The sequence below is a fragment of the Ciona intestinalis genome, chromosome 3 (genome assembly GCF_000224145.3).
Source record: "Ciona intestinalis chromosome 3, KH, whole genome shotgun sequence".
In the NCBI taxonomy this organism is placed as follows: Eukaryota; Metazoa; Chordata; class Ascidiacea; order Phlebobranchia; family Cionidae; genus Ciona; species Ciona intestinalis.
In genome coordinates this window covers 2,788,837-2,813,392 of record NC_020168.2, presented here as the reverse complement: position 1 = coordinate 2,813,392, position 24,556 = coordinate 2,788,837, and the positions used below count along the sequence as shown (strand labels likewise).

Below are 24,556 nucleotides of genomic sequence, written 5' to 3'. Positions count from 1 at the left end.
AAAGTCAGTGAACTGTCCGTTTAAAGTGGGTATGTTGTTAATGTGTATTGGCTTCAAATGTTGGACTCAGCGTGCTTTATTCCCAACTGTGCACGACACGCCATTGGATTCAAAATTACTACTTGCGTCATAGGCGTGAGTCATATTTAATTGCGATTCTGCTCAGGGCGTAGACATTACCCTTTGTAATTAAAGTCGTAACTGTTTCGCACTGTAGGGCAACTCTTGAAAATTTTATTCGTGTTGTATTATTGTTAATAGGCGCACAGTCATGTTGCGTAAGATTTTTCCAATTGTAGCGCGTGAGAGAATTCCAAATACCAATATAACAGCCGAATCTGTATTTAGATTTTAGAAGTCTCTTGGTTTAGTCGTAGACGATTCGCTGAGTACCCTACAATGCCATGAGCATAGCGGTTCATAACGATTGCTTTTGCTTGGCATTGTCCTGTGCTGCTACTGCTATAGCACCGGATATCAGTTGTCGTTTAATTTATTCGCGTGTGTGTGTGCCTGCTCGACCATATGCTAAAGGAAGTGGCATTGTACTGTTTACTATAAGGATAGAGTGGCGAGTAGCGATACAGCGTAGTATCTTTACTCAGCGAATATTAACTGTATATTTGGTAAGAACAGATAGCGACCGCTGTTGCTTATTTAACGACAGTTGAAGTAGCTTTGTTGTTACTGCAGTACAGCGAGGTGTAAGTAGCACAGTGTACAAGGTGTTCGTACCTGGCACGTGAGAATAAGGGCAGCTGCGTACCTTTTTCGTTTGCAGTTCGTTGTACTGCTGTTTTAAGCCCAGGAGTACAGTTACAGCGGTACAGTTCTTTTCTCGTTGGTTCTAATCAATACTTAATAATTATGTCCACCAGGCAAGCAGTAGCACAAATGTATAAGCTGACCGCGGTAGCTGTAGCTCACGTTGATCGACCGGTGCGTCAAAATGCTTCAACAAAGGTTTGCCATTGCTGTGAATAAGCCATCGCTAGCCAAGCGACTTGATGATATGAAAGAACAAACCAGATATATGAAAAACTGTCGGAGTGCGCTTGGTTCTGCCTTGGATGAAGTGCAAGCGTTAAAAGGTGAACTACGGCGTCATAAATCTGATACAATGGGGGCCAATGTGTTTGGTAAGTTTACTTTTGTGTTTTGCCATAGGTTATATTGTAGTGGAAATTACGGAAAGCGTACCAGTTGTAGAAATTGTATATAAGCGAGGCTACGCATGTTAAATATTAACTACAACTTTTATGCCACGCAGATTCGCCGATGATGCCCTTAAGCGAAAAGAACTCACACTTAGTCGTTGAAATATCATGTGCGACTCACACGGCCGCAACGAAGCTTGATCGTATAAAGACAAGCATGTCAAAAAAGAACAAACTCTGTTCGAATCTGGCAGCACAGCTTCGTGTGTTTGCCAAAGCCCTCGTGCAAAGGGACAAAAAACTAGCAGAAAAAATCAAGCTGAACAAGGAACTGAGTTTAAAAGTTCGCCATCTTGAAACATCGCTAAGAAAGTCGAACTCCGAACTTAGGACCTGCAAAGCACGACTTGCTGACTCACAAAGAGGGCTGTTGTCGAGGGACCGTGAGATAATCAAAAGGGGTCGAGAGATTTCAAATTTAGATCGTAATGTGTGGAGTTTAACCAGGAGACTGCAGCAGGTCGAATCACATCTTGATCAATCGAAACAGTCCAATGGGCTTTGTGGTCGTTTTGAGAACCAATTGAAATTAGAACCAAATGCAGATGCAGTCGGAACCAACCGGGATAAACACGGTTTCAATCTTCCCATTTCCAACCAACCGTGGGTAAGCACACACAAACCCCATAATTACCCACCGCCAGTATCGCACGGCCAACGCTACCATCATAGCAATAGAAGTCCACGAAAACCGTGGCAGTTACTTTCTCCTATTTGCGAGGAGGAAAATCCCCGCAATGACGAACACGCGACTGACTGTGACGTCACTGGGCAAGTAAAACCGGACAGTGCGTTGTTTACAACTGACGCGGTTCGGTCTTCGTCGAGCTGTAATAAAGTGAACTATAGACAAGAAAACAAACCGCCAACAAGCATTACAACCACCGGAACCATAGAAAGCCAACAGAGCACGACAACAAATCGATTTGATGAGACAAACGTAACTGTCGCAAAATGTACGTTTCCTTATTTGGTGGTGGACCAAAACAAAACACAACAGAAAACACCAAACGACGCTCAACCCTCAACACGCAGTCAACCGTATCTGATAATTTCGACTCAACAAAACTTGAACAATACTTTAAGTTCCGTGACACGGGGTGACGATTTACCAAAACATGTGACTACTCTGCAGAATGTCCCGTGCTCTACATCATACCAAAATACCCAAAGTGAAAATCCTGCATCTGACCAAACATTTCCCTTACAACCGCGGCAACTACCATGTACCCCCCAGCAGCCTCGAACCCCTTCACCCACCCCTAGCAGCGTGACAACAGAGGATAATTCTGATCCCGGTACCCCTAGCTGCTCCTCCGACTCGAGCACTCCTCGAGTGACGAAATCAAAAACTTCGCGTCCGAGGAGCAAGCGCGCCACCAGCCGGTCACGAAAATACGTTCATTTTCGCGGTCATCGGATCGACGTGACGTCATTTTCGATGCAGGAGTTTCGCGAAATTATGTGGTCGACATGCGCAGATGACAATTCGGCAGACGAGTTTTTGAACTTCCTCTCATCGGAGGCTGGTCGGTTGAATCTTGACCCAGTTATGTGCAACAAACATACTCTGGGACAACCCGCTGACTGGTTAAGCTTGAAAGGTTGTTACTAAAAAGCGACCTGTGGTGAAATGAAATTTGTATTCCCTTTTTAAATGAAAATGCAGAACTGAATGAATATTTTATTCTTAAGCGACTTTTAAATTAGAGACTTATGAAATACCCAGTATATTATGGTGGGGAAAGATGGGACAAGTTTTTATTATCTTTTCTCGTCCCATTTGCTAGGAAACAAAGAATATTTACAAAATTATATAACCGTGGTCTGACGAATTCAAAATAACATTAATAATTGTTCAAACACGGTAAGGAAACTTGCGATTTAGGTGCTAGCGGTATCCCATCGTACCCCACCCTACTATAACATTAGTATCTTCTTACATTTTAGTGCTTTTAATTTTTTTAATCAAGCACTGTTGCATTTTTAAAAATTACATTTGTATCCACAGTAGCGTTGCCGTACTTGTATTGGTGCAATGTAAATTGGTTGTTGCAATCAACTGAAAACAAGTAATTGTGTTTGTTTTATTGACCGGTAGCTGGCGGTAGAGTGCTTGATTGTCATCATTTAAGAAAGAAACATTTAATTAAAGTAATTGTCGCTAAGTGACGCTATGGTACCGCACAATTATAAATCAAGCGTTTACAAAAACATATAAGATAATTTTGTATGCCCTAATTTATTGTGTACACTAATTTATTTATTTGAATCAGTTGGTATATGAAACAGTTTAAGTTTAATCAAGTCGAAAGTTTAACAGCATTTATAATGAAACCAAACGCACGTATATCTATTCTTATTAATGAATTGTACACAGATGTAATTGCTTAAACAATTAGGTCATATATACAAAAAGGTACGTACATTTAACCCTAAACTACACATAAGAGTTAGACATTTAACCAATTTCGACCTATTTAGGCTGTGCTAGATAGGCACACCCTGTTTAACTGTTAAAACTTAGATCCTAATTGCCACTAAATTAAATATCATGACCGACGTATATGCAAACAAAATATCCAACCACCTAAAACCTCACGAGCCTATCAGGCTTACATATCTCCGAACAATTTTGGTCGGATTTCGTTGTCGCTTATCGTGCAGTTTTATCAGCAATTACCACGTCGCCCAGATACTAGCTATTCGCTATCTTGTGTCGCCCGTGAGACGCATGCAATTCTTCGAGTGCGTGACTGCAGTTACACGCCAACGAATTAAGGTTTCATTTTGTTTCTATAAGCAGTAAACTACTTTACGATTTATTGTTCAATGTGTTTGGCGGCGCTCATTGAACTGCACACGTCGCCGTATGGGATCTTGTGCGTAATTGGGTTCAATCTTGGAGGCAAAGAATTTTTAGATAGTTTTCCGCGTTGTTAATTTTTAGCACCGCTGCCAAAATTGATTTGTCACCATTAAGGCCACGAAAGGGGGCAACTAACTCGTAGAATAAACACAATTCCCTGAAAACCGCCATTATATATTTTACAATGGGAGCAAGCAAATGTAGAGGTGAGAAACAAAACGCTCTGTTTGGCAAAGTTACCTTTACGCTTAAATGTCATCTTAGACCTCTCTAGACATCGATACACACTTCCCCGACCATAACATCTAAAATCGATGCAAATTCAAACCAGGACACTGTTACGACCTTTCACTTTGACAAGTGACGTTTTGCGGTTTAGCTCTCACGACAACCAGTGCCTGATGGTCCGTATTCAGAACTGTAATAAACACGGTTAGTGTGAATGATCGTGTCGCTGATAAAAGATCTTTATAATAATTTGAATACACCGGAACAAAAGGGTCGTTCGTTGGCCTTTATAACTGTTAAGCCGGGTCGAGTTTCAATGTGACATTTCGAAAAACATCATATCAGGGAATCAACAAGACACTAATAGCTGCAAATAAGCACAGCTTCGATTTGGATAGTTGCAATTGGTATGTTTCGCAATCACTTTTACCTTTTTAAAATGAGAACTTGCAATGTTTGCTTATTTTAATGCGTCGTTAGGTGCCTAAAAGGTAATTCTCTATAATGAATGCGAAATCCATAAAATATGAGACAGACGAAAAACCAATGCAGACCAAAGTGTAAATATATTACAGACGCCAGTGCATTATTTTAACTTGCACGCAACGAATTTCGTCGCCAGCTGAATCACGTGTTATTATGATAACTGACTGCAGTCGTGAGTTAATTGGTGATAAGGAGACAAGGTTCGAATCTGACTCGCGCATGCAAAATATGTTACCTCGATAATATTGAACCGTTTTCCAATAATTAGATTCGGCAAAAAATTATGTTTTACGCTACAATTTACCAGTACGTGGCGCTATAAAGGAGAAAAAACTAGTTTCAAAAGTTTCGTTTAATTATTGATTATTTAAAAATATGATCATAAGCGTGAAATCTTTATTAAAATAATACTCACGCCAAAGGATGAGTAATTGAATGTTTAAATATCCATAGCGGAAAACCGATCTATCTTGTGCTTTCGCATAATAATTGGCCAAGTTTCTGCCGAGCCGCAATACGCAACGAAATTGAAGTCTTGGTCCTTGGAAGGTCGTCACCGAAAACAAAACAAACCGGGATATGAAAAAGTACCATCATAGAAATATAAAGAGTTGCGTAAATCGACCATTGTTAACCCCGGGTAGTTATACTGGATCAATACAAGCGGAACACAGAGGCCTCCTTTGTATCTCGCATCCGTTGTGTACAATTCCCGTTTGAGATTTGCCCGTGATTTGGCGTTCGGGAAGTAACGAATCCAAAACGAATTGAAGGAAGGCTCAGTGAGAAAAGCGTCTAAGGGAGACCACTACTCGAATGAATTGATCCTTTGCTTAAAGTTTACTTCGCCGAATCCGTTCTTGTTTTAATTAAACTTTCACTTCCAAATAAGTCCTCGACTTCGCTAACGACCAAGTGCACCTGGATTGTAGGCAAGGTATTATAACAGACGGCCCATTTAATATTTTGTGTTATGGTGACAGCTTGTCGTAGCATGTTTGGTGGCTTAGTGTGAGTCAATTTGACCAAGAATTGAGTCAATGGCTGGACAAATACTGTCTCGTTTTGCCGAGTGGAAATCTTCACGATTCGGCAAAATCGCTTCGGTAATAAATCATCTTGATAGGTTGCGAATTATATCGTAGCTCGAAGCTGCTTGTTTGCAGAAATAAGATTAATTTCTGACGTCAGGCGATCATGAACGCTACCACATTAGCAATAAGAAGTGTTCCTTATAAGGTGTAATTTATCATATTTAATACACTAGAACTAATGCCAGACAAGTCCGTTTGTTTGAGCCCAAAGTCGTTGACATTGATGTATTGGGACTTAATGTATTGAAATCGCTCAGGTTTGGGTACAGTAAGCAATGTTTGACTTTCGTCGCTGCAATTGCAATATTGCACACGGACACAATACCGTTATCACCAATACTCTGCAAATCGTGGGCGCCAAGCTAATAAGCAGATAAGGGACGAGTGCGAGCATAAATATTATGATAAGCTGGACTCTCGATTGGTCAGACGAGAAATAGCGAACAGCGACCGAAAAAAAGAGAAGAAGTCCGTAATTTGTATGGCTTTATAGCGGTCGACTCTCTACCGCAAATCAGTGTATCTCGGTTCGCAGAGTAAGCAGCTTACAGTTTCGTGAGACCGAATTCAACGCAGTTCGATTAAATAAGTTGATAGCGTCTAATCGTTTGTATTTTATAATACCACAAGCTCAGTAAGAATAAATGTCAACCAGTTTGATTTTTAGAAGTAAAGGCTTATAGTATTTCAGTTATCTAAATATGTGTTTACTTTTCAGATCCTAAAAATAGTATAAAATTGAAAGCATAGTTTTATATTAAAACGAAGAATGGCAACTCAATTTACCTACTACCTGTTTACTTTGTGTCTCATTTGCGTTAACTCGCAAGCAACCGTGGATCGTCACGTCTTGTACTGGAATTCTGTCATGACGCCAGGGTAAGTTTTCAAAACCGATATGTTTACCAACGTAAATTATCTCGCTAATTCTATCCATGCGAAACGTAATCTGAGCCTCGTGAAATTTTTTTGCTTGTTTTGGAACCGAAATCGTGGGCCGAGGTTTGTGGGATTTCTGTAATCTCCGAGAACTGATTCATATACAGTAGTCCATAAGAGGATATAGTGACTGCACAGCGTGGCGGTTTAAAATCCAAAGCTTAAAACGATACTCCCTTTACTTGCATTCAAATGGGTAATATTGCTCTCGTAGCATTACAGCGTATATAGCCCCGACCTTGTAATCAGTTTGGACGGCACAACTATGTCGGACCGAAATCGTGATACGCTGCGTAATCTCGCTGAAAATCGTGACGGTAAACATCATGTTGAGGACGAAGTGCGTCCGCTTCTCTCGTCAATACTTAAATAATTTGCTCGCTAAGATCGACATGACCTAAACGCTGCAAGGAGTTTACGGGGTAAAGCGCCACGATTTTACTGCGCAGTTAAAGTTAGAGAAACGGATATCGTGAAAGTCGTAGGTGGAGACGGCGCGACTACAACGTTCTGTTGTGTCACGTGAGGCACTCTCGCATCATCCACAAATCGGCCGGTTTCCGGGCAACAAGATTGAATGAATTTAATTCCTCTACCGTGTGTTGTTGTCGACTTCGTCGCTCCTCCGGTTCCCAGGCTATAACGTATGTACTGCCAACGGGATACTTCTCGTAGGACCGGGAAATGACGTAGGTCCGGCCTTGAATGTCGCTTGCTTTGGGTGGGCTCGTTTCGCTGCGGGTCGCAAGAACGTGAAAGAAGTTAATAGGCTTTGTTTCGTTAAACACACTCGTTAATTTAATACCCGAGTTAATAAGCTTGATTCGCAGCCGAGACAATGCGCTGGTTTACACAAAACGTGTAAGAAAACAAAGCATTAAGTCCATCAGGTACGAGGCCGCTCTTTAAAACCTGAATTTATAATTGCAAGCTCGAATCAAAGCAACCTGTGCGGCGTGTGCACTGAAGTCATTGTCCAAATAATTACAAGGGACAACAATAAGTGCCAAGGCCGATTACGAACACACGTCTGACCGACTTCGAAACTGCCGCCCGTACAATGCACTTGTCTGTAGAGACAAGTTCCAATTTGCAGCGACTTGTAAAGGAGGACCGTCGTGGATTGCAGGTTCGATCGTCAGACACACGTCGCCCATTGTCCCCGTTTTACCAAAACCGTGCCGGCTGCAACCTTACAGCCCACCAGAAACCAATTGCCGATGTCTTATTAGCTATCGGTTACTTTTGCTATGACTCAACGTAAATAAGATAACGCCGCTCGTTGTAGATTCGCACGGCTTACTCGCCCACATCGGTCCTCGTGTTTGCTTTAGTTGAGGTCCCTCGTAGTAGGGTCATATGTTAGAGCTTTCTATGCCGTAAGTCCAAATATTGACTCTGCACTATTCAACGTTGCTTTGCGCCGTACAAACAACTCGCGATAATGCTGTACCGCGAGCACGGCCCAGCTAAGTCCGCGTCTTGTGATGTTAAGTGACTTTATCCAAAACCATTATAAATTGCAAGTCGAGTTGCTATCGCCCAAAATCGCGATATTGTTAAGTAACGATCGAACTGCGACAAAAACTAAGTTCCCCGCGGTGTGATTCAGTCGATGGATGAGTAATCAATCATGCCAAGTCAACTGGGAACAATTATCCAATATACGGGATGGAAAATCGAACTTAAACTGTGCCTCATTTCCACTGTTGGCTGGTGGGGAAGCCCCGTTTCCTCGCGACAGTTTGCTGAGCGACCGATTAGGTTACTGGGCGTATGGGAATTAAAGAAGGCTATATTACAACAGTGCCACTGTTTCCCGAGAGGAGCGCAACCTATTCCTGGCTGTGGCAACGATTGAGCAGATCTAGCCTGACGCTCCATTTACTACTTCGCATTTGTCATTTGCGGCAATTAAATGAATAATTTAAGGACGTAGATCGCAACGTCATCAAACAACCACCTTCCGCCCAATTTAACTCGACATCGGAGCGCGCTAATTTCAACCTAGCATTATTATTTCTTTCGGGGTTTTAACATTCTGATTTAGTATGTAACAATCACTTTTAAATTGCAGACTAAAAAAGAACGATTACGTCATGCAAGTTAAGATGGGTCAATTCATGGACATCCTCTGTCCTCAACGAAGCTTGATGGGTATTACGGGACCGAAAGAACCGACCACCTTCGATCTTTACAATGTAACCGAAGATAATTACCAACAATGCAACACTGGGGGTAAGTTATATATTTGAAATTGGAAAATTTACGTGTGTGGTCGATTCTAGACGATTTGGTTTTAATTTCATTTTTTTCTTTAGGCCACAAGAACTTCATATTCGCTTGCGACCGACCGGAACGTGAAAATAAGCTCACCATCAAGTTCCAGACCATCAGTCCCTCGCCTCTCGGATTTCGTTTCCAGTATTGCTCCGAATATTACTTTGTCGGTAAGTCGTCTCGTCTCAGCCCACGCATAATCAACACGCTCGGTTAAATTATTCATTGTTTCAAATATAATCACGCTTGCCTAAGCGCTGGAGGCAACAGTCTTGTGATTCATCGTCATTTTGTAATTGCATGAAAATTACTTCACTCAACCCACACCGTGCCATTAAATAACATTAAAATGTCGTTTACAGCTGTACCACGCAACGGAAGAAGAGGCAAACAGAGCGGCTGCCACAAGCAATCGACCAGACTCCGTATCTCGGTTGGATGTCACGGTAAGTTCACTTTCTCCAAACCCCAACTGCGTGCAATCAATGTCTAATTTGTAAAGCGTGTTCTGGATTGGAAGATTACCAGTTGCGGCTCGTTCCGCCGAAAATTCAGACAAAAACATCTCGTTTTGGGCGCTGCCGCGCTATTAATACGCTGTATAACATAGGCTGATTATAAGATGTCGTCGCCCGAGCGACTCGCACCTTTCACCAGATAAAAAATAGCCACTTCGTTTGATACCATGTAGTCGAAAATTCATAACCTGTAATTTAGCCAACCTGGTCGACCGTCTTGTTAAAAAGCTGACGTTTGACCAGATGACACTTTAAGCCTCTTGTTATGAATTCAGCTATGAATTATTAATTGCTACAGCTAGAAAATAACATGTCTTTCCTTACTTTCTGCAGAAACAACAACAACGTCTACTACCACTACTACTACGACTACTACCACCACTACTACAACTACCACAACCCCCAAACCGACAACTTCCACTGCAAACCCTGATTATGAGTTCATCAAAAAACTTCTTGCGAGCACCAAGGACACCCAATCCAGCAGAGACGAAACTTTCGTCCCAAAACTCAAATCACTCTTGATCAAATCTTCTGAAAAGAATTCTCCAGTGGTATTGGCATCGAGTTTGGACCAAACATCAGACAACAAGGGGAACGCGGCGCCTTCTCACACCTCTGTGTTCAGCACCACGTTGCTGGTCATGCTTACATCGTGGGTGCTTCGGTCTTTATTGCTTGTTTAGCACGACTCGACCAAATATGGACAAATCACAAGGGCATGAGTCAGAGTGACCTGCTCGCCGCGAGCGCCACGCAAGGCGCTAGAGAGTGTTCGTTTTATTTCTTCCCGCCATTTATTCGTCATTTTCGTTCCAACAATCAAGGTTGGTCAGGGAAACGTCATAACTTTATCGGTAAGAAACCATCAAAGTTTTTTATATTTGCATCTATAACAGTCTAAAATCAGGTCTAGCTGTCTGGATAGGCTTAACATTTTTCTAAACCGTTTCTAGTTTAAATCACTTACTAAAATGGTTTATTTTTATTACCTTAATTTTAATTCAGCTTTTCAATTCTAACTTTTCGCTTTTTTTACAGAACTTTGTCAGAACTATCGGAACGCCATATCGCTGCGTAGTTTTCCTGTACAACACTTTTACGGCTTGTTCAAGGAAAATTCACGAACGCTGGACTGCTTTTACCACAAGCAGCCCATTTTCTGAACCGACATGCAGTCAGATAAAGAGCTTTAACTTTGACTGTTTGCCACGACACACTGTATTGTGCAATTGTTTTTACCTCACTGTGTAATATCGTGTTTACTATCGCTGTTTTTTACTCAAAATCGCAAACCTGTTGAAAATAAAACCAAAACAATTAACTCTGACACTTTAATTTAGTCTTTATACAATTTGAAGCACGAGGAGAAATACAAACGGATGTCACGAGGAGATAAAATAACTTCCGCTCTTGTTTTCTCAAGTGAACCAAAATAAATATTTGTTTTGCAACTTGATTACTAATCAGTCCATTAACGAAAAACAACTTTGGATTACATTTTCACGCCTCGTCTGATTTTTGCTTTGGTTGCAGTTTATACCAACGGATCTAATTTTCTTACATTAATGTGAAGTCGTACAACTTACAGTTTGCGGAACAAATGCTTTACAGTATTATGTCGGCCGTGTATACGATCTTCGTTTTTCAAGGAAGCCAGGTGCATATCGACAAATATGGTGTTTTTTTTTCAGTTCAGTGCGCATGTGCAGGTCAGATAAAATCTTCAAACATTGCTTGTCAAACTATGTAGTGTCAGGAAATGTACTCTTTTTAATTTTCACACTGAGTTTAGTTACAAACGCAGTATGTATGAGTTGTACTTATATAGAAACGGGATGCAAGATTGCGGTCAAAACAGTGGCAGATAAGGTGTTGGCTTATTGATTGGAAGGCAATGTTTTGTTTACGTAGGTGAGCTTGTTAAGGCAAAAAACAAGATCAATATCTTATTTAGAGATTCTTCTGCGAATCCCAATTTCTGAAGTCAAATATTTGTTTTTGCAAATTTCAGCGAAAGTGCGAAATTTGAGAATCATATGACTGTAATGAGTATTGAGTGAGTTGCGCTGTTTTCTTTTCGCTTACCGGCTTGTGCGGAATGCAGCGAAGTAAAGACAAATGATCTAAAAACAGAGTTTCTGCCAAAAATTACGCCGATGTAGCGGTGATTTAATGAGTTTAAACGACCTACAGTTTTACTTTCGAAGAAGCAGCAACGAGAAAAACAGTTTTAGCGAATTAAAAAAATGAAAACAGCTTTACCTAAAACTAATATACTGTATCGTGTGAAAGCGGAACGATTATTCTGTTTAGGAAATTTTACATTTCCAGCGTTTCTCTCGTATTTTCAAAAGCAGCCTTTTTTTGCCTCGCCTTGTTCGAAGAAGCGCTGTCGCCTTTTTCTTCTCGCCGTGTAAGCGATTTACTATTCGCGGCAGAAGCAATTGGACAGTGATTGTGGTACTTGTAATTAAAGCTGCAATGCGCTGTAGTGTTTATGAAAAGAAGGAGCGTAATACACAGGTATAAGACACGTGCGAATGCTACAATAATAACAGGTTAGCCAGTGTCAGTGGTAGACTAATGTTGTGCACTGCGAACACGTATGAAGTTAGCAGCAATGCGCAAGGTTACTACGGCACAATGTAGGCCGCTGCTTAATGGTGTTTACTGTCCATAAACAAGCGTAGTTTGCTCAGTACAGCTCAGCCAATTTGTTTATTTCAAGGCGGCAATGCTGCTAAAGTGAAAGAAGCAAAAGGCCAGTTGGGTGCGAAGTAAAATATTGAATATCCGTAGGAAATGGTCTGGTAGAAGGAACATATAGCCGTTCGTCTTATGTTTACTTAAACACAAGTGCAGTGCTGCTCGGTGCACTTCGAGCACCTTTTTACCGCCGCCTTGGAGACGCTTTGTCTATAAAGGGAGACGTTTGTTTACAATAGCTTGGTAGTATAATATGTGAACAAGTGCACAAGCAAACGTGACACAGAGCAGACCTTCAAGTTTGTGGTAGCAGAGTGACGTGTTCATATAACTGAGGAGTAAGTCTTTCAGCACTGTAATCATTTGCCGTTATTTGTAGCTCAACTGTTTAGGGTTAGCTTACTACAGGCAACTAGAAACTTTTGCCAGAATTTTGACTTACCAAGCCTGCCGCCAGCGCCTTCTCTGAAGAATTTGCACCCGGGATTGCAATTATTATTAGCGTGTGCCTGCGCCCATAGCTGCAAACCAACATTTAAAACCCGTTTGAAACTTACACCATGATCCGCTCACTGGCAATTTGCTTCAGTTTGCTGTTGTTTCAAGGTGAAGGAAATGCCAAGAGACGTCACCACGTTATCTACTGGAACACAGTAATGAACCCAGGGTGAGTAGCATTAACATTCTTTGCTAGAGAAAAATGCCAAACTCAATTATGTACGTCGGCAACATCCGCTTGCCTCTTGTGCGGTTAAGTGTGTACAAATATGCAATGTCATTTAGGTGTTAGAGTCGCGATAAAATAGGTTATTAATACATGTAGTATTTGTTATATTCTGCGTTTACAATCGAAGTACAGTATGCCAGCAAACAGAGCACAATGACCGAGTGTGTATTTCTTCATTTGCATGTAAATATTATGCTGACTCGTTGTCGAATTGCTGTTTATTCTAACGATAATGGAACGATTCGAGCTTTCGACTTCGGTTTATCGTCCGGGTTGTCCGAAAGAGATTAGCAACCGATTTGCTGCAATGACGGACGTGTCAAATCGCGGATAAGGAAAACAATGCGACAATTAATCGAAAACAAACGAGGCATTTGAACAAAGCGTTCGAAATGGTCGCCATCTCAGCTTGAGCTTACACGCAAAAGGAATTACTCTGCGCTGGAGCTTTCGGCCTGAGAAAGTGTGAGCTCGCTTTGTGACTTGAAGATCACGTGACTCAAACAATAGGTCGTTTAGTAAGCTTCAGATTACAACAGGGAATCCATTTTACTGTACATGAAGAAAGAGTGCATTTACCACTTTAACCTGTGTCTCTACTGTAACAGATTGGCAAAACACAAACGATTAGACGCGCTACGGTGTTACTTTAAAATGGAAATCAATTTAACACGCATCGCCCAATTCCCTATGAAGGTAAAATTCCAGTTGGTCCTCTTCCGGTTCAACATGTCACATCATGACGTGTATTGCTGTCACACGCGATCGAAATATCGACGTTTATTTCTTAGACAGACGACCACCCGTCTCGTATTACTCGATATCCGGAGAATTGGCCGTGATGTCCTAATTTGTCCCGACTCAATTGGGGTTAACTAACGTCACTCCCAGCACCGAGATCGACCATAAATTACGTGTAATCCATTGTCCTATTGTTTCTGACCGGTAGATTTTATTTGTCTATCATTCTGCTGTGTCTGAGGCGGTGAGGGATGGGTTGTACTATAGGGACTTAACGTCAGTGTCGTCTATGTCTTCCCCGTGTTTCATTTCCGTTATATCGGTCGCTTGAGTCTGAGTATTCCCACTTTCTTGCCCTTACTAATTAACTTTACCAGCTAAGGGAATTTCTCCCCGAATTTTTAGGCGCGGGGGTTAATAAGATTTTACGCGTATATACTGAGATGGGAAAAATGGCAACCCGCTTACTGCTAGGCCGTTTACTCGCCATAGAAGCATTGTACACAAACCGACCAGCTGTTAATTACTGGAAACCGTCTGTAAGTTTAGCATAGAAGATTACGAACTGTTTTAATAGGGAAACGCCTGTTTGGCCTTGGCACTCACTCAACCAGCCTAGGAAAAGCGCATGAGATAACCTTAATAGATAACTTTAATAGCTTCATACACATTTAATGTAAATAGACTCATTGGCGCATGCGCAGGATAATAATTAAGTCATATTATGGCGGAGATGATTAAAGAGGTGTGTTCAACGCATCGAAACCGAACCCTTTAAAAAAATTCGCAGATCGTTGCCCCATGGGGAGCAATTTACACCACAACTATCAACAAACGCTGACAGTTACATAAAATAATGTCTTTAAATCGACTAGTAAAGTGTAAATCTACTGCGCTTCTGGTTGAACATTAACAGAAGTAGACCCCATGGCGCTCTATGTTTTGTTGTTTAAAGCAGACGTTTGTAAACCGCAGTTGCTCAGCCAAGACGCTCGGCAATAACTAAAAGCGGGACTCTTCAACTTGCGGTGGTAAGGTCCGCTCCGATCTTATATCGCACTTGCGGTATAGGTTGCTTTATATCGGACAAGCCATCGACCAATAGCGAAGGCCCAGGGCGACACTTGAGCAAACACACCAAGTTAAAGGAGCAAACGTCGCTTTCCAGACGTTTTCCGCTTTCATTGCCGACACATGCAGAAGTCAATTTACATGTCGGTTGTAAAATTTCGCATTCGCCAATGTGTACTATAGCCGCTAGAGCATTTGGAATCGTATTCGCCCGAAAAAAAGTTGCAAAAATGGTGCTTATTTTATTGTTTATGTAAAAAAAATATAAAACTGAGGCGAAGAGAAATATAGGTGTTTACTGTTTAGTGTTCCGCCTGCGCACCGCTGCGCCATTAACCGCAGAACTACGACCACCTCGCCACACAACAATCTTCATCGCTTTTCACATGGTGTACATCACGTATTCGTCCCAGTTCGTCAAGTTCAAATGTCGAAACTTATTTAAACGATCGGTCGCGTGTAAATAAAGCAGGCAGTGTATATACGATGTATCCCACTCAGGTGCTGCCTCAACGACTGTAACCAACCCGTGACGACACATGGCGTTTAATTTGATATGTGCTGGGTTTGCATGTTGGTTTACTGAAGGAGTGGCCAAATCTACAAAACTCCACAGATTCTAGTCTTTCCTTAAATTACCCACGCTATGCCCACAAGCTGCTTCGCCCCATAGAGCCCGCATTTTGAAGGAATATGGATTACCTCAGACCACACTAGCACTTAGCCGCAAAACACTCCGACCATATTCAGCCCGCGCCCCACCTGCAGCTGCCTCCGCTACTTCGCAAATGTGTTGGAATATTCATGTTGAGTTATGTGTCTTGGTACGCTACCTTAACGTAGTGTTGCATTCTTTGAATGTTAAGAATATATGGAATTTGTAGTCATCTGTACAAATTACCGACCGCGGTTGAGCGACCATTGGACAGAATGACTCAACGCTGCACGCTATTGATTTGTATAAACAACAAACAAATGGCAAACGCGGCGGTGGACAATTATATAGGACAGTTACGACCAATGTAATATTACCCGCGCCCCAAAATAGAGCTAACTCGCATGACAAAATGCGGTGAAAATGCCCCGAATTTTTGGCGACTTTGCTGTTGCGTATAGAAACTTTTATGGAGTTTTATCTATCAGTACACTGCACAAGGTTGTTGGTTTTTATCGACACGGGCGTGACATGACGATTTAAAGGCGCGTCGTGTTGGAAGAAATTAAACGGGCGTGATCCAGCTTGAGCCTTTACAGTTGTCTGGTCAAGCTTTTGCCAGATACTTGTGCCACGTTCAAAATTTGCAATACCTTTGTATAGCCTGCTTTTGAATTCCAAATGGACAGAGCAATACATCCCTTTTGAGATTCATTTCAATTCAATTACATGGTAGGGTGCAACCAAACAAACCACTTCAATAGGGAATTCTCCTCTTCGCGAGACATGTTTCTTGTCAGTGGTTTGAACCGTAAAATTCAACGCATACTGGTTCGTATTGATTTATGCGAAGTAAAAGTTCGTGCCCGGATGTTGGGGGGTGGATAAGCGGGAGCGAAATGACGTCACCAGACTGGGAGAAATGTTCACCCCAACGTATTAATCCTACGAATCAATTACAGTTGTCAAAGATACTTTTGTTCACCTTTTGTACCAAACCAGGGAGACCAACCGGTTCAGTTCATAATTAGATTATAACCCGTGGTGACTAGTGTGGACCCGTATGGAACGGGTTTCAAACCTGGGGGTGGATTTTTAGGGCACTGGTATAGGAGAAACGAAGTATATACGTTTAATTTGCTTTAATTGGTGTCGCCAATTGATTGAGTCGCTTACGTCATATCCGTACAGAGGCCCGCCCAATATACACCAATCATAAAACGATTTACCCTATCTGGCTCGTTGTTGTCAAATTAGAATTGCAAACCCGTGTTTTGCTCGCTAATGCGCCTTAATTATTGATGGAGCAAATGATAAACCCGCCAGCGAGCTAGGGAAGGGTTACTTAAGTAGCAAATTGTATTACATCGAGTTCTGGGTTGGAACGTATGTGCTTTTGCTCGGCCATTTATTCACTTTAGCGATTAGATTTTAGAGATAACGCTAATTAAGTTTACACTGAAGTGTCGTTTTATGTTTACCCAAGGCTGGACTAACTTAGTGGACGACTTGAGATTTAACAGCCAACATGCGTTTTAGAGAGAAATATTCGCTATAATTCGCTTAGTCCCCACTGACCAGCACGGGAGTGTCCAGTTTTATGTCAGTTCGAACAAGATGGTGCGAGCGTTGGGCTGCCCCTTACATGGGAAACCACTTACCGCGCCTACTTTTACTTTCTACGTCTAATCTCGTGTTAGACCTCACACTGGCGAAGTGGCATATTTCTCTGACACATATCGCTCGCGAGTGGGGAAAATAAGTGAGCTGATCCTTCGTCTTCGTTGTTTGAGCGGCGTTGAAAATGATTTGGCAAAGCTGGTGACGGCTTGTTTAAACTGGCGCAATGCGGTTTAGGGTAGCCGAGCATTGCTACGAACGATGTTAGGCTGATCGCGAATCTTTCCGCTCGAATTTCTACCAACACGACATGGCAAATTAGGGAGTTGAACTACCGCATTCCTGCCACCGCTGTGAGCACTGGACCGTTGACTTGACGCGAACGAATCGACCGCCTTAAATTGCGAGCGACAGTTTCAAGTCGTTGTTGTACATTTGCACAAAAAGATATAAATTCGTTGCTGAATTTGGTTAGACCCGTACAAATGTGTGCTGGTCACCGCGCTTGTTTTCGCCTCGCTCTAACGCAGAAGGTTCCGCGAAATGAGCTGATCATGCCAGATAAGGTTCCTGGCTCCGTTCTGTGGACGTCAATCTGTATTTTAGCATCGTTCGGGTAATTTACGTCTAACTCTATTTTGTTTTTGGCAGGTTGCTCTCGACCAGCGAACACACTTACCACGTGAAAATTGGCGAGTTTCTTGACATTCTATGCCCACAGAACAGCTTGATGGGGATAACGGATGGTCTCGAAGAACCAGAGACCTTTAACCTGTACAATGTAACTCAAACGGATTTTGAACAATGCAGCCATGGAGGTAAGATATATGTGTTATTGATCACATACGGGTAAACAAGGTGGAGAGTGGAGAGTACAATACGTACTGCTTGTAATAACATACAGTTTATTTATTCTGCGAACGCCATATTATTAGAAAATAAAAAGTTTTGTAATAATTTTTTTTTTATTAAATTCGCGTCTGTGAACAATTGGACCATTCAAAATATTCGTTTGTTTTCGTTCCAAGTCTGATTATGTCTGGAACGAATAATTCGCCCAATCTTATGCAATCTAGTAAAACTATCACCCCAGCCGTGGTGTATGTTGTACGAAGCAAAGCAATTCGAAACTGCCGATCCTATTCGGCCAATAATGCGAGGGAAATATGCTGATATGCCATCACCATTTACCCTCTTTTATCTGCTGCATTGGTCGCACGAGTGGCCTACAGGTCACTTTACAAAAGCATCTTCACATTCTGGTGTTCGCGTTCGTCGTATCTCGATAATCTTAAGCTTCTTTTTCGAATGCCGTCTTTCATCCCGGGGTCTCTGTTTCGACTTTGGTGTTGGTGATATTTCACGCCATCGGGTTTTGCCATTTGCTGCTATGAGACACCTAATACAATTCGCTCAGCTTTGCGAAACCCGAGTCGCAATTAACGCCTATTTACTTCTGTTCGCCCACTCTTTTGCTTGTACGTATTTACTCAACGTTATTTGTTAGATTCAAATGCTTTGAATCCATTTTGTGTCGGTGCGTAAGCTAACACCACGCTAATGGTTAGTGATAGGGGATTACGTCACCGGTAAAATAATTAACGCGGAATAAAATGGCCACCCGCCTCGCCCACAAGTGTTACTTTACTGAAGCTATTAAATCAATTATGATGTTTCCAAAATTAGTTTGAAACATTTCTTTGAAACGAAATATCAAGGTTTGCGGTGACTGCAATTTGCCACTCAAAGCTGTTCTCGCAAGTGAAACAAAATACTTTAATCTCTTTAATCCCTGTATAAAATATACAGAGAGTTAACCAATATTGCATTTTTAGATAACAAAAACTTCATCTTCGCTTGCGACCGACCGGAACGTGAAAATAAGCTCACCATCAAGTTCCAGACCATCAGTCCCTCACCTCTCGGATTTCGTTTCCAGTATTGCTCCGAGTATTACTTTGTGGGTAAGTTGTACTAACAGCTCAGCTGTTCTCACGACCCCGGCGATTAGTCGCCACATTAAGGAGTTGCCCAATGTCAAATGTCGACTGTACAGCACAACTGTCCACTCCTCAGTTATATCGCCGCACCAGCCGCATATGCGAGAGGCCGCTGCGTGAGAACAGCTTAGGCGTCTTTTCCCAGTAGAATTCACACACAGCAATTCGCGATAAACGGCGCACGTCTATTACGTTATATGAAATGAATTAAACGGCAAAGGTCTGTGTTTTGTTCAATTCCCATACCGTAAAAAGTAATGCTGCTCATAAACCTATATATATATATCAGCGACTCCCGAAGCTTGTGGCTCCTTTTAACGAGACTTTATGTTTATTCCAGCTGCGTCTCGTGATCCAAACAAAAGAACAAATGGCTGCAACAAAAACTCGATGCGTTTACGTATTTTTGTTGAATGCAGAGGTAAATATTCACAGTCGATGTATCTTATCTCATATTAATATCAAAATACACGTGGTTAACACTTTGTTCCCAACAGAAACCCGCCACCACAAGCACGATAAGAAAACAACAACAGCTAGTACTACCACAACCACCACACTCCCAACAACAACAATAACCAAAGTACGGACAACAACCTCCAGGAAGCCTCGCATCGTTCTACCCAACGTTGAACATTCAAACACAACCAAGTCAATACCTGACAAAAAACCCAGCGAAGACCCTGAAACTTTAAGACAAATTAAAAATCGAAGGGGAAATAATTCTTCTTCGTGTCTCTCTTTTTCTATAAATACGTGGACATTAACATTTTTTGTTTACGTCATCACGACGTGGGTGATGTCATGAATATGTGACGTCACGATTCTGAGTTAATCCCAGTCATTTGAAAGTTCACTTTTCGTTGACTTCTGTGGAAGACGACTAAGTTTCGTACATCGCGGGAATGGCCGTCGGTTCTGGGTTGTGATTGGTCGCCGAGATCGTGGACGGACCAATCAGAAGGCGCAAGGTTCCAGTATGTTACAAGTGTTGGAAGGGTGTTGTGTTTTGGAACTCGGACGAGAAGAGATGTTGTTTTGATATTCCGAATTATGTTATCTTGTGTTGCTATTTAACTAGCGCTTATTCTGTTCTAATTTTCACTGTGATTTCACGGTTCGCTTTTTTTGTTTCCTTGTTCGTATATCTTGCCTTGCCTGCAAATGTTGCGCGGCAGTTTATTTCGCTATATATTTGTTTTAGTTCCTTGTTGCTCACATCACGAAGCTTAAGCTTCAGCACCCAAACTTTCTGCCAAATCAAAGTCTTCCAATCCACCTCCACGCAAACATGCCACGCCACAGCTTGTTGCCGTTGATAAAATGCAATTGGCCTTTCGCCGCGGAATTGTCAAAATAAATTAACGCTCGATATCATTCACCGATCTCTTGCTGTGCCTGCATTCCTCTGGGGAATAGCGCCGCTACACGTCGCTGCCCTGGTTCAATAGAACTTCCGAGATTTCTTCTCGAAGGTTCGCCGGTCCCTGCCACCCCAAGCTGTCGGTATGCTTTGTGCAAATATTGAACAATAACGTTGGGTGAACCGTGAAAAACACTCGGAAACCCACTTCTGTATAATGTTGCAACAAAGAAACGTTTAGAACTCATCGCGCACAATAAATAGATGCATTCAAAGTTTACGAGTCAGAAAACGAGCTTCGATCAGCCACTGGTATACCGTAGGGCTAATCAATAGCTGGTTTATTTCAATACGAAGTAAATCGAGCGACTGATTACCTCACTAAGCCGAGGTGGCGTAATTTCGAATTAAGTTGCGATTTTCGCCGAAAGCTGCTCTTCGATCACATAACCTTCGGCTCCGGTTGGTCTGTATGTGTTTACATATCACGAGTGATGGATTATAACATTTGACCAGTGAAAATGACCAGAGTGCAAACATGGTCTACCTTGAACAGTTTAACTCGGCAAGTGCTAAGGTTTTGTGACCTTTGTTTAAAGATCACGCGGCTATTGCATGCATGTAGCTACAATGAAACAATAGCCTCATTCATGAACAACAAATAATTTACGATTTGCAAACACAGCGGGCGCGGCTAGACAGTTTATCACCTGCGAATCGAACCTACGGCTCAAGTACATTGTAAACTTTGTCGTTCGTAGTAATCAACAACCAGAGCCGGGATCGATCATCTGGGGTTTTATTTTATTATTTGTTAAAGGTTTCCTGTTGGAGTTTTGTCCATGATAGATATGACGTATGTAAACTCACATAAGCTGCTTTTACATGAAGGTTTACAAATGCGGTTTAATTCTGTCGAATGGGACGTTTGCTCGTGTCTGTTCTCCCTTTCAGATGCATTTCTCCGACCTATGTGTGTATATCTGTCTGAAAATTCAGCAGATAACAAATGGTTGTATTTTCTCATTAGGTTCTGTGTGTGTGATCCTGGTGGTTGTGTGTAGCGATGTTGCTACAAAACACAATTACTTTTTACCAAGTTATTTGTTGCCGACCTTGGTAAAGCTACTATGAGTTCGGATACGGAATCAACAGCACGGTGCCTGCTGTAGTCCCCACGGGAGAATTCAACAAGCCAGAAATAGCCACTACATGTGGACGAAGTGGTTCGCGTGCGGGGCCTGCTACGGATTAACTGCAACCGCCGCCTTCACATCAAACGGGTAATTTAGGTTTGATATGGAAACCGCTAAGCCTTCACCCACTTCATAATAAATCTCACCTGCGTTTGCATTTTTTAGACCAGGATCGGACGAAATCGAATCTGGAGGCTTGTTTGAGCCAAATTACTCTATAATCGATTAAGCGCCTTGTGTAATCACAATCAATCAATTATGCCAAGTTAAGGACAATCTTTGCATCGAACATCGGACCGAAACTTTCCGTTAAATGTGTGAATTAACATCGGCCTTAGCAACCCACCGCTCGAAGATTTTAATAACGCACCTGTCCATCGCTTCGCATAATCTAACCGAAGTTCAAATCTGATAATTCCGTCGAAGATTTCTTGCCTTAAAAGCGTGAAATCTTCGACATTTCAGTGAGATCGAAAATCGTGATTATTTTCTGGCCCGTTAGCTTCGTCTAAACAAACACGGGCGTGAAACGTGTTCCCAGCATCGATTAGACGCTCACGGTTAAATATAGACAACCATTGCCGCGCTGGATAATTCAGCGGCAAGTTTGGGTAAAATTTCTCCTCAAAGGTTTTCAAACCAACAAAGTGACGATTGATGTGATGTATACGCAAATCAATCTCGCTTTCTGTTTAATTTAAAAAACGGTTAAAGGCATCTTTAGCCTAAACAAAGGTATATTGGTCTTTCTACACTCCAATGTCCCATTGCGCAGACGTTAAGCGCGCCAATGAGTACAATACCAATGCTGATTGCCGTCTGTATAGCAGCAGTATACATTGCAGCACATGTTCAGTGTACATCACACGGCATTGCAAGAAGCGGATTATGATAAAAGCAGCAAAATAATCCGCTTTACATAAACAACTCCACACAAAACCACAAACTCTGTTTTGCGCTCAATTTGTTTTCATCTCCTAGTTTGTACCCGTTCCACGCAAAGCTTGATTATACACGATCCTTACTTTGGAAACATTGCCTCGCGAGAAAATTAACCGCAAACGGATCACGGGCACTCATTTAGGCTGTAGGCAAGTAAACGTTGCAAAACAGAAAGCTTACATTGTATTATAACATGAAGAGGTATATGACTATTCCCCTTTTGTACCAATGGACGATAAAACGCAAAATTTTGATTGATAGAGGAACGGTTTATTTTCAAGGCTCAATCACACAGTAGTGGCATCGTCACTTCTTACAGCTGAAAGCTCATAATTAGTGCCCAGTTGTTAATTCGTCAATCAAGGTCTAATTCGCCTTAATTGTGGCATAAAACTAGAGCTTAGCAAAACCACCGCAAAGATTATTCACGAGGAAACAAAACTAGCGGTCTGCTCGCACTTGGCGACAATGGTACAAGCCTTGCTAAGCTGTTTAGCGGTAAATGTTTAGAAACGTAACCAGAAAGCCCACGGGCGCAGGTAACTTTCCACTCAGCAAAAGATCACCGTTTTACGGAGGCGGCTTTCTTCGCTTGCTCTTATCTTCGAAGCTGACAGAAGCATAAACAGAATAAATCGGCCTTGAATATCAGGACTCGAATCGTCCAGTCATTGTTTGGCCATCAATATACCGGGATCGCTCTGTCGTGCATTTTCCGTGCAACAATTTTGGCTGCTCATCAAGCTTGGATCACCGTGCAAGCTTATGGTCGAAACACCTTACACAATTTTACCCGGCATCGCTTGGCACTGCGATTGCGTCGCCGTCACGTTTTTCGTTACAAGTCGTAAACAAGTCCAAATTTAAACTGGACCGTGCTATGCTTGGACTTCATACGTCATGGTTGCGTGTTAACATGCATCAAGTAAATCCGGTCCTTACATAATTAAAAATTCAAGCTCCGCAAAAGAATACAGAAAGGCGTTTGCATCTCGTACTCGTAATTCTAAGACGTTTTACAAGGTGGTGAAATTTAACTGTTGGCAAATGCAATTTAATTACTATAGTTGTGTTGTATTGTCGTGTATGTCTCCAGCATGTTGCGTTGAAATATCCAAACCACACTCCAGAGTGAAGAGCGGCGAATCGGCAACGTTCGTCGTTTTTGTCCTTCACTTTTAAAGGGGCATGCCAGCAATCAAATATTATTAATTTTAGGCTATCGGTAATTATATGGATATTTTTTTATTTTTAAGTATATAATAGGGTGGGGGAGATAGGACAGCTTTTCATTCTATTTTCTCGTCCCATTTGGTAGTAAACAAAGAACATTCAAAGAACTACAAAACCGTACCTTCACGACTCTCACAGACCGCTGTTAATTGTTTATTTGGATATTATGGGCTATAGGTGCCCCTTCTCTTCCCACCCTACTATATAACGTATAAACGACTGCTCTGTACAAGAACCCTACTTATATAGCGTCACCACACGGTTGTAGTTGAACCATACAGTCGTACAAATATAACCGAATACCGCGAGGCTCGAGAGAGTAAAACGGTTTTAACTTTTGTACTTTTCCACGGTGTGTCTTGAATCAACGTGGCCGTAATCGACCAATTACTTTTAACACATTATTACAATTATTACTCCCACCGGTCACAATGGATACAATATTATCAGTGCACACCTGTTTTAAATGTAACTTATTTATTTCATGATTAAGTGTGAGTGAATTTTAATTGCACTTTGGGACGTAGAAGCAGTACGAAAGCTGCTAGTTATTATGTTGGTCGTGCTACAATCAAGCAGATGCCCATGTATCACTTTGTTAAGAGTGCATACTTTGCATTTCGCTTCCCTTCAATTGAAAATAAATTCGACTTTATTCCTTTATTTTC

The 24,556-nt window shown here is 41.8% G+C and overlaps 3 protein-coding genes across 3 annotated transcripts; all 3 read left to right on the top strand.

Annotated features, from left to right (window-relative positions):
- Positions 1–664: 664 nt before the first annotated feature.
- LOC100178447 lies at positions 665–3,293 on the top strand. The gene is made up of 2 exons (XM_002127387.3): positions 665–1,139; positions 1,271–3,293. Exons 1-2 carry the CDS (start codon positions 950–952, stop codon positions 2,830–2,832), a joined length of 1,752 nt encoding a protein of 583 aa, XP_002127423.1. The 5' UTR covers positions 665–949; the 3' UTR covers positions 2,833–3,293.
- A 3,327-nt stretch (positions 3,294–6,620) lies between these two features.
- ephrina-d (ephrin) lies at positions 6,621–10,951 on the top strand. The gene is given in 6 exon segments (NM_001078226.1): positions 6,621–6,773; positions 8,911–9,071; positions 9,155–9,283; positions 9,476–9,559; positions 9,965–10,488; positions 10,673–10,951. Coding segments are annotated over 5 exon segments (837 nt in total). The 5' UTR covers positions 6,621–6,663; the 3' UTR covers positions 10,318–10,488; positions 10,673–10,951.
- Positions 10,952–12,719: 1,768 nt separating this feature from the next.
- ephrina-c (ephrin) lies at positions 12,720–20,531 on the top strand. Its single transcript, NM_001078225.1, is given in 5 exon segments — positions 12,720–13,007; positions 17,806–17,972; positions 18,990–19,118; positions 19,495–19,575; positions 19,652–20,531. Coding segments are annotated over 5 exon segments (795 nt in total). The 5' UTR covers positions 12,720–12,900; the 3' UTR covers positions 19,963–20,531.
- Positions 20,532–24,556: the final 4,025 nt, after the last annotated feature.